Source organism: Cynoglossus semilaevis, chromosome Z (genome assembly GCF_000523025.1).
Source record: "Cynoglossus semilaevis isolate Cse_v1.0 chromosome Z, Cse_v1.0, whole genome shotgun sequence".
NCBI lineage: Eukaryota > Metazoa > Chordata > Actinopteri > Pleuronectiformes > Cynoglossidae > Cynoglossus > Cynoglossus semilaevis.
Window position 1 is genome coordinate 7,131,110 of NC_024328.1, and position 11,032 is coordinate 7,142,141.

Sequence of the window (11,032 nt, forward strand, 5' to 3'; positions counted from 1 at the left end):
AGTCATCACTTCCTATTCAGCCTTAATCCTTCAAGCTCATTGTCAATGCAAGTGCAAAAACAAAACTGAGGTGTGTGTGTGTGTGTGAGAGAGAGAGAGAGAGAGAGTGAGAGAGAGAACTGAAATCAGCAGTGTTGTAATGAACTACAGACAAACACGCGTTGCCCATTCATCAAAATTTTACAACTTGTCTGGGTAAAATTTCTACAGCATATACACATGTGGTGAACACACATTCATCTAACGAACATACACAAGGATGCATGTACACCCACGCACACATCTGTATTTAACACAAGACTCACTCAATGTCCTGGCCGCCGCAAGAGAAGCTTTCTAGCACTTCTGCAACCAAATTCCTGAAACGTTGAAAAGATTGTGGCCGATTGTGTGCTAAACATAAGAACACAGTTGTGTGTTCTTCTCATTACTGCTCTTCACTATAACTAACCAGCTATTATTTGATGTGTAATTTAGTTTGTATCCCCCTAATTAGCAATACATGGATATTTAGAAAAATCTCATAAAATCTGAAAACTACTGCTGCATTTCCTGTTAATTGCCTATAGTTTAGCATACCACATCAACCCAAAGCACCCAGTCACAAGTGCAGCAACAGCTAACGTTAGCAGCAAAGACATTAGCAATTTAGCGAGCCATAGCAAAGCTCTTCTAAGTCTGCGACCAACAGGCTGGAGAATGTTATAGCCAAGTGTATAGCGATGAACTGCAGGCTGATAAACATAGTGGAAAATGACGGGTTAGCAGAGGTGTTGTGAACCGCGTCCAATGAGCCATCATACAAGCCACTGTGCAGGACTACAGCCATGACCAAAATCAGAAAGATGTAGGAGGGCGAAAAAAAACCAATATTGAGAAAAGAACAACAATTCTTCCTCCATGATAGTCGTAACTAAAGGTTGCAGGCAGCACTTAAGACTAGTCTGAAATACAGTGTAATGTAAATGGCTATGACTGCATCTGTTCTGTCTGTTAAAAACACTTCATAAAGCCATTTTTTTGGTTATATGTCAATCTTTTGATGTGCCACAATAATGTAATGAATTTAAATATAAAATACCTCAAGTTGAGGGCCTTTCTCAGTCATTTTTAGGTGAGAAAATTTAGATTAATTAGATCAATAAATTACACATCATAATTAATTAATCTCTCAATTTCTTTTTCTATTGACAGCACTATAAATACAACAACAAAATCACTGAAATTAAAATATATATATATATATAAACAGACTGTAAACGTATTATTTGTGGAAATTTGCTAGACTAGACTGACAATAACCTCACAATGACAGGACAAACCTGCAGCCATGAACACAGACCACTTCTTGATTTTTGTCCTTGTCGCCCCACTCCACCTATAAAATATATACATTCTCATCCGTTTTTAAATTTTCAACTTTCAGTCTGTGTGACCAAACACTCCACATTTTCACAACTTTAACATTGTATTTTTTGTAACTGACGTTATATTTAAATATTTTACAGAATAATTAATCCTAGTTGTTCCCCTCTGTGTCTTTACGGCATATTTACAATAAGCTAATAAACAGTTGTGGTATGATTGGACAGGAGATTTCTAGTCTTGACTAAAACATTTCCACAGTGAAAAACATGCTGCTAATTAACCAGCCTGACACATTTTCCTTTCAAGACAAATGAGAATAAAAATACACACTATGGGTAAAAAAAAACAACTCACGCTGCATCACAAAAATACCTTAAAACACATCTGAGCAGCAACATATCCCACCTCATTTGTTTATATTACCTCTTTCGAACACGTGCAAACTTCTGTATTTGTAAAAATGTGTACATGCTCGTCTACAGCTCTTCTTCCTTTTAAGGCTATTTTCTGGGCCTTCAGTCAGCCTTGCCAAGAGTACACATAGCCACACGCGCACACACACACACACACATCCCGACACGCACACACGCACACATACACACACACACACACACACACACACACACACACACACACACACTCTTTGAACAATGAGCGGAGCAGGTCCTGCAGTGCATTCCTATTCAGGATAAACACGTGCTTATGTGTACACACACAAACAACCAAACACACTCATGGCCACACAATTCTATGCATGGTTCGGTCTGGAGCTGGAGGTACAGGCTGCTAAATATATAACAAAGTGAATGCACACTTACAGACACAGATCATTTTGTATTTTTCTGAAAACATTTCCTGGTCCCTTAACCTAACTGTAACCAATACAAACATGCCTAAACTACCTTTTTAATCTAACTCTAATCTGACTCGGAATAACCCTTTTACTCTCAGATTGTCCTCAGAAGGATTTTTCAAAAAAACAAAACAAAAAAGTGTCAGCACAATTACAGCTTTACTAGAAACAGCACAGATACAGTTCTACTTTTCACTTTTTTTTGGGCTGCAGTGTCTCCGACTCACTTGTGCAGCCTAATAAGAACTATATCTCTAACCATTACCAGTTACAGTCTAACCTTCATTGAATCTCGTGTTAACCACAGTCTAACACTTACACCTCACAGCACTTAACACGTCCATCCATCCATCAATTTTAATCTGTTTATCCATCACTGGGTCTCCATGACCGCCACCCAAATCACACTGCACTGTACCAGCTTCCCCCCCCCCCCCCCGCCTTTTTGTTTTGTTGTACGTTCTTCAGAGATGTCTTTACAAATGTACTTTTTGAGCATTGGTTCAAATAAGGTATAAGAAGATCCACGGTTTATTACAAATGCATGCTTCTAAAGGTTCGTGCACCTTAAGGTTCTTAAAACACCAGCAGCAACTTTAACACCTTTCTGCTGCTTTTCACTTGCTCATTAAATTCCAGTTTGAATTTGCTCAGGAAAGGTTTTCCTTAAGTGCATTTGCCTGTGTGTGGGCGAATGTTTTTTTCATTTTCAAATTTCAGACAAATTGTTTTACAATATATGTATTTATTTTTACAGAGATATTTGTTTTTTTTATAAACCTTAAGATATTTCAGATGTGCACTGCTTAATGTAGTCAGTTTCCCTTTAATTCATCTCACTTGGTAAACTAAACAACAAATTAGCCTGAAATTTACCTCGTATGACAGGAGAGAGGGTGATATAAAGCATTTAATAGAAAAGAAATACTGTCAAAGACTATTAAACTTATTTTTATATCACTTGCAATATTGTGTGGAGAAAGCTGCAGATGCTGAAGGCTGATCAATGAGACAGTTTACTAAACCACTTTGATTACTGGTTTGGAGGATCTCCGGGGAATGCACAGCAGACACACGTGCAGTTGTCCACATCTGGAAACAGTGCAGGGTTTTATGTCTCATGTGAGGAGTCAGTTATTCACAATAGAGAAAGAGAACGACGGGGTGAGAGAGAGAGAGAGAGAAATAAAGAGAATGAGAGAGAGAGAGAGAGAGAGAGAGATGCTGCTGCTCTCTGAAGATCACCACAGGACATATAACTCTCTTTTTGAAAGAAAAATACTATTTATAAATAAATATAAAAATAAATAAATACAAAAATAAGTATGTATAGATTAACAATTTCCAAAATATTATGGTGAGACCAGGGAAATGTTGAAACAAATATGGTGACTGACTGATGCAAACCCCAAACAAACAGGAAATAATGTAGGAGGCACAACTATAACTGAAGGCATGAATGTTGTGGGTTCTTTGAGCCAATTCAACACAGAAATGTGTTACAGGACAAATGCTGAGTCTCCAAGTAGAATATATATATAAACAGAGCACTGATAATCATAATGACACTCACATAGATGTTCCATTATTCAGACTAACTCAGTTACCTCTGGTTGCTTTAACTGGGTGAAAGGTCAAACTATCTCAAACACAATCTTCAAAAGGGACCAGCGTGAAACAAATAATGGAGCTCTACCAAGTGTCAGTGCTGCTTAGCCTGCAGGCTGAGGATGGTATCATCGCTAATTTCTTCTTTAGCTCCTTTTCCTACCAAAGCCTGTTCAACATTACTTCATTTTTTGGTTTGTTTTATTTTTCCACTGGAGGCAAGGTCTTGATTGAGACCATCAATTCAGCACACATGTTTTGTTTATGGTGTCTTCTTTGTCATTATTTATGTACAATTAAAAGAACAGGTGTTAGACCAAGGTAGATTTGAAAGCACCAGTCTAGCAATAAAACCCAGTACATTTGTAGCCATGTTTTGCACAGCAGTGTCTGGGTTGTTTAACCATGATGGAGGGTAAGAAGGAAACCAAAATGTAAGAGCTGATAAAAAAATGAGGGGGAAGAAACCAGTCTTGAAATAAAAACTAAATATGTGTTGGGCTTCTTGTGTTTGAGTTGTTGGGGGTGGAAAAAAATGGATCAGTCACACCTGAAGTGGACACTGATTGGCTTGTTGTAGCATAAACTGATAGGTTTCAATTGACCTTGGGGGGGACAGAGTGAAGAGCGATGAGAAGATGTGAAAATGGAGTAGCGAGTTGTCCATCTAATGGACGGGAAATTTACATTTCAAAAACGCCCTGATGGCACCATCGATAAAAGAAGAGTGATATGCCTTCATTGCAAGAAGGAATTTGCTTAAGACCGAAGTCTTAAAATAAAAACTCAACTTTTAGTTTAAATGGCCTCGCTCCCTTAAAACCCTGCTAAAGGACATAGGACACAAACAACTTTTCCTACCTTTGGAGGATCATAGAGCTCCAACTGGTACCTCTCTTCTCCTCCTCCTCTTCCTCCTCCTCCTCCTCCTCTTTCTCCTCCTCCTCCTCCTCTGCCAGCACTTGTGATTCGCCTGACCAGCAGTCTGCAGCGTTTCCACATTGGCTGAGAGTCTGAGATAGTGTCATCCACCAGTATATACTTCAGCTGGCCTTCTTTGCAGCAGCCACTGACCTCTGACCTCCTTTGATTCATGCTTCTGTTGCGAAACCACAGAAAACGATTGAGGAAGTGAAAAGTTACTCTCCTCATGAACCTGTTTGAGAAGCCCCGTGGAGAAGCCTCTGAGTTAAGACATGAAGAAGAGTGGGAGGAGGAGGAGGAGGAGGGCAACTCCTCACTTGTTGGGGGATTCTCAGCTACACTGTCACTGCTATTTGGGGGACTGCTGTTGCTGTTAGTGGGGCCGGGGCTGCCAGGGGACAGGTCTGGGCTTAAGGGGGGTTCAGGAAGTGTCTTAAAGAGTCTGCTCAAAGTCTTCTCAATCTCACTGACAGAGACGTGTGTGGGCTCAAGGTGTCCAGGGAAGGAGGCTGAGGAGTTAGACGACCACAGTTCATACCCCTGATGATGACTGGGGCAAGAGACCTCCTCGTTGCCATCACTACCAAAGATAAGATTCGATCCTTTGAGCACCACAGTATTTCCAGACAAGGGGTCTCCTGCAGCACACTGTTCATGTTCCAGGCTAAGCACCAGGGGCTCCACCTTTTGGGGCATCAAAGTGGATGGGGCAGTCCCACAACTTTGACGTCCTGCTTCCCGATAGTCCTGAACCCCAGACCAAGAGGTGATCCATGATTGGCCATTCTCAGTGTGTGGGGAACTAGTGGAACTACTTGTAGAGGTAGAGCATCTGTTTTGGCTGAGAGGTGAGCCATCATGGTCAACCTCACAGCAAAAGTGCTTCTGAAAGAGGTCAGTGAACTGCTCGGAAAAGGTCTCTGGTGGAAGGATCTCATGTTGTGGCCACTCTCTGGCAAAGCTCCGGTAGTGTCCGGCTAGTTGCCGGGCAGTGGCCATGGCATGCAGCTCACAGAATTCCCTCCATCCTCTTTGGGGCGCTGGAATACTTGAACCTCCTCCTGCTGTTGTGGTGGTGTTGGGTGGATGGATAGTGTTACTATTCATTGCAGTAACCAGCTGAGAATCACTGCAGAAAAAAAATGTTGAAGAGAAGGGTTGAAAAAAGGAGGAAAGGACAGTTAAAAGAAGGCGGGAGCCAATAGTCAATTGAAAACAAGAATTTGGAAAGAATGGTTGTGAGAAAAATATGAGTTTAAAAGGGGGAAAGAGAAAACAATATATGCAATTAGAAGCAAGATAAGACAGAACTGATCAATGAAAAAAATAAACTTTAAAACTCACTTTTGCAAAAATAATAAAATCAATTTTTTAAAACTTTTTCGCAATTAAAAACGTATAAGAATCCAATTAAAATATGTCAGTTTGAATAACCTGACAAAACCTGAGAAAATGAAGTGAATAAGAACAACAATAAATAAACAGTGAACGAGATTCTGAATAAGGAAGTACATTTGGAATTTTTCTCAGTGGACCATACCCCCTGCTCCACCATCTGTTCTATTGTATATTTTGGAGGGGTAAAAAAACAGCCAGAAGGTGAAACCTTCATTATGTAACAACAACGATATGGATCCTTCCCCTTTCTGTTAATATTCTTTAGCAGGTGACGATACTATATTTTTGAAATTGTCACACCTGCAATTTATTATTGTATGTAAAAAAAAAAAATTACACCTGCTTACACATTTATAACCTTCATTAAGAGTCACTTGCCAGTGTAGCAGAACCCAATGAACCCAATTATTTTAGTGCTATACTGAAGCAAAACCTGTGTAGAACCTCCCTGAAGTATTTGAATGACTGACAGACATCCTTTTAGCTGTTTTAAATAATAGAAAAAAATGAATATTTGTATTTTTCTAACAAAGGGTACATTTTCAAAGACGGGTAAATGTTTGTTCTTCACATATTTATTTTTAGATGATCATCACTCCATACTAACACTGTTTTATGTTATGACCATTTTTTTTGTCCTTTTTCAGAATCATGTTGTTTTTACAGTTTCACATAAAAAAAATCACATTTAATTATCCAGAGTCTGTATTTGTGAGTGTTTTTCAGTCTAGACGCTGTTTCTCAGTATTAAAGAACAGTTTTATTGTACCGTTCGCTATCACTCCTCTACATGTGTCATTGGGGTTTTTCTTCTTTTCTTCTAAAATCTTCCTATTTTTGTTATATTTCATCTTTCTGTATTGTTATTTCTAGAAAGAGCAGCAAATTGTGGTTGGTTAACTCTTTATAGATAAATGTTCCCAAAAGCCAAATATGTACTCAGTGTCAGCCTTTCATCTTTTCATATACCTCTTGGTAGTTTTGTCTGTACCCACGAACCTGGTGAACAAAGAGCGGCAGGAGGACATATGTTAAGTGAACTGAGACAGGTCTCAGCTGATGCAACAATGAGGTTTCTGGGGTAGACTCAGAGTGATATAGTGTTGGGCTTCTTAAATGTAATACCTTAACAGTACTGTATTACAAAACAATTCCTTATGTCTTTCCAGATATTTAGGGATACACAGTAAATCTAACTTTGTACTGTAGCATGGCATCATTCTTCAGTAACATTTGTTGGATATGACAACAAAGGTCAGGTGAAATGATATAACAAAAAAGGAAGTTCTCACCATCTAAGACCTGCAGAAAACCATAGACCTCTACAAAACCATAATGACATTTTGGCTACATAGCAACACAATGCTGTCACATTCCCTTTGAAAAACTGATCAGCTACAGTCATACGAACAATTGTTTATCGTCCACAAACTGAATGAACGCCTGCAGTACATACCATCTTCCTCCAGTGCAGTAGAGAAGGGTCTACTCTAAATACAGGAAGTGTGACTGTGTGTGCGTGTATGTGTGCGTGTATACAGGGGTGTGTGGGCTGGTGTGGGGGGAGTTAGACTGGGGTGCTACAGATCACAGAAAACCACAAAAAAGAGAGGGAGAGAGCTTTCTGTGGTTGGCCCAAACATGGAGCAACACGTTTTCTTATCTATGGTCTAACATCTCCCTCCCTTCGCATGTCCTGAACCATCAACATATGCAGTCAAAAAAAGGTGTTAATACTGAATATTAATATTCTATAGGGCATCACTTTTGTCCTTAGTATCAATCAACATACCAAGGAACGCCTACGTCAATGGCCGGAGCTGAAACTTGGCATCATGAAACATTGCGTCACTACGGCTCTGGATGTCTCCTGTCACAACAACTAATTCCCTTCCTGTACTTGATGCAGAGCATGCTCAGTGCGTGCCCCCGGCTCCCCCTGCAGCTGGCCCCCCCAGAAGCCTGGTTCTATCTGCCTGGCCAGCCCAGCAATGACTCAGCACTGACTACATAACACATATACACACACACGTACATAACACACACTTCCTCTTGGTGTGTCTCTCTGGGTTCTTGGCCACCTCTGTTCCCATGATTTTATCTCTTTTTATTCACTTTGAACTGTTAGGAGAATCTCCAGATGGGTTTTTATTTTAATCATGCTGCAATTACTCTTACTCTAACTCTGGGCCTTATTATCTAAGTCATACTAAACAGAAATTGACATCTGTTTGCAAGTTCTTCAAAATCTCCAGCCTAAGTGCTTTTTTCTTTCTTTCTTTGTTTTTTTTTTTTTTTTTTTTTTTTTTTTTTTTTTTTTTTTTTTTGGTCTATTACTATGACGAGCAACCAGCCATTAGGGCACACAGATCAGTGTTTTATAGTGCTGGTCCCAAGCCCGGATAAATGGTGAGGGCATCCGGTGTAAAACCAAAACAAAGAATGCAAATTAAAACGTTTTCCATACCGGATCGGTCAGTGCCCGGGTCAAAAACGACCGCCAACAGTGCTGTTGACCTACAGGACACTGATGGAAATTAGGCTACTGTTGTTCAAAGACAGAGAAGAAGAGGATGGCGTTTGGTTAAGAGTAAAAGAAAGTAAGTGGAAAAGAAGAAGTATAGTAAGTATATATAAGTGTTGGTCTGAAGTTTGGAACTCTGAATGTAGGTACAATGACAACAGCTGGAGAAAAGTGTCAGGAGTGATCTGTGACAGAAGAGTGTCAGCTAAGGTGAAGGGAAAAGTTTACAGAACGGTGATGAGACCAGCCATGATGTATGGTTTAGAGACAGTAGCAATAGGCAGAAGACAGGAGGCGGAGCTGGAGGTGGCAGAGTTAAAGATGCTAAGATTCTCTTTAGGAGTGACAAGAATGGACAGGATCAGGAATGAGGTCATTGGAGGGACAACACAGACAGGAAGGTTTGGAGAAAAAGCTAGAGAAGCCAGATTGAGATGGTTTGGACATGTGCAGAGGAGGGACAGTGGATACATTGGTAGAAGAATGTTAGAGATGGAGCTACCAGGTAGGAGAAAGAGAGGAAGGCCAAAGAGGAGATATATGGATGCAGTGAGGGAGGACATGCAGATAGTTGGAGTCAGAGTAGAAGATACAGAGAACAGGGAGAGATGGAAATCAATGATTCACTGTGGCAACCCATGGAAAAAAAAAGGGACAAAACCGAAAGAAAAAGAAAAGACTATGATTAGCAAATTTTCGGCAAGAGGAAAATGCAGAACAATCCTGTACAAAAGAGTCAAAGTCCCTGAATTCCCTCTCTAATTCACTCTTTTACTCATCACTTCCTCCGCCTCTTTGTCTTCAATGCCTTCATTCTTCACTGTGACACAGATACCCCCTTAACACACACCAATAGGAACACACAAGTCAGACTAAACAGATGTTGCCGTTAGTGTGTCTCACCTAAGACACAGAGGCTACTCCTGCTTCTGCTCATCCATTGTTTTGTTTAAATGGCAGTCACTGATAGCACAGCCTCCAGAGTCATTTGTTTTCATTGGGCAAATGCATGTATCAAACAACTACTAGAAGACAGTCTTCCTGGAAAGCAGTTTGTGAATGAAACTGAGAAAACCCTTTTTTCCGTCTCTGTCTCAGAAGGGAAATGTCTAATGTCACAGTCATTCAAATACAATCATTTTCTGATTGTTGATCTCCTTGGCTTTTCATTTGATTATGCAAAAAATGTCTAATAACACAGATTGGTTCTAGTCTGTATGAGTGCGGTCGCAGTGAAAACGGCAAAGTACTTGTGATTTTCATCATCCTGATTAGGTTACAATTTCATAAAACTAGTTTTGAATTACAATTTATTATTTATTTAACATTTATAATAATACTACATGTTTCCATGTAAAATCCTCAAGGTCAGAGGAAACTAACAAATATCAGTTGTCTTTTTTCTGTCTGCTGTAATTAAACTTTAGACACTTTGACAAGTATAGACCTGCAAATCTGAGAAGGTTTGAAGTGAGAGGATGAGTCAGTAAGTGTTGGAAAGAAAACAAATATTCTCTTAATCCTAAATGTTGTAGATTTAAGCAGATGCAAACATCAATGAATGAGCCTTTTGTTTAAAAATAAATCTATTTTTCCATCTGTCCCTTACCACGTCCTTATCAGTGGAATGGAGTATCCATCTTTCAGACCAACTTTGGCAGTAGTCAGTGTTGAATTTGCTCACTTGGCAAGGACAGTGTTATGTCAATACCCTGTACAACCACATTTAGAAAAATCCTTAGTTAGACTTGATAGATAAACAACGTGTCAACGTGATTTCCCTTGTGGGTAAAGAAAAACGAATGTAGCTTTAACAGATGCAAAGCCATAGCCTATTACATTACTTAATAAAACTTGCAAAAACTTAAAAACACCTTAGTAAGACATCATGATTACTTAAACGTGTTTCCTATGTTTATACTGTAGTTTGACTTATACCTGTAATACCCTTAAGATCCAGTAGTGGGCCATTGCCCACACTTGGGATGCAGTAACAGAGAATTATCAGTTCTGCCGGTGGAAGCTTTGTTGAAGGGAGGTCCTATTTATATATGAACAGCTTGGTATCAGCCCTCAGTCACACACCATTACATGTTGTTCCCATTAGAAAAAAAAGTTGTGTTTGAAGCAACACACACACGGAGACACATGCACAAACACACAAAGCCTGGGCTTTCAGGTCATATACTCTCACATGTGCCTGTTGATTATTATATGTCTGTTTAGAAATGTTACTTAAAAAGAAAACAAATTATATTATTTTAACCATCCATCACTTTTACCAACAGAATTTGTCTTTTTTGTTTCCCTCGAGAATAGTTTCAACTTTAGTTTAATGGTTAAAAATGTACGTGTAG

The 11,032-nt window shown here is 39.4% G+C and overlaps 1 protein-coding gene across 6 annotated transcripts in view; it reads right to left on the bottom strand.

The window, feature by feature from the left end:
* LOC103397715 (SH2B adapter protein 3-like) overlaps positions 1 to 11,032 on the bottom strand; it is a 42,245-nt gene that overhangs the window by 22,255 nt on the left and 8,958 nt on the right. For 5 of the 6 annotated variants that reach the window (XM_017042917.2, XM_017042916.2, XM_025053464.1 and 2 more), the window contains exon 2: positions 4,691 to 5,882. In XM_017042917.2, the coding sequence (XP_016898406.1) occupies positions 4,691 to 5,860 (1,170 nt within the window). In that variant the 5' untranslated portion in view covers positions 5,861 to 5,882. Of the gene's footprint in view, positions 1 to 4,690; positions 5,883 to 7,607; positions 8,907 to 11,032 lie in introns of those variants that run through there. The other variant, XM_025053463.1, reaches the window with a different exon arrangement.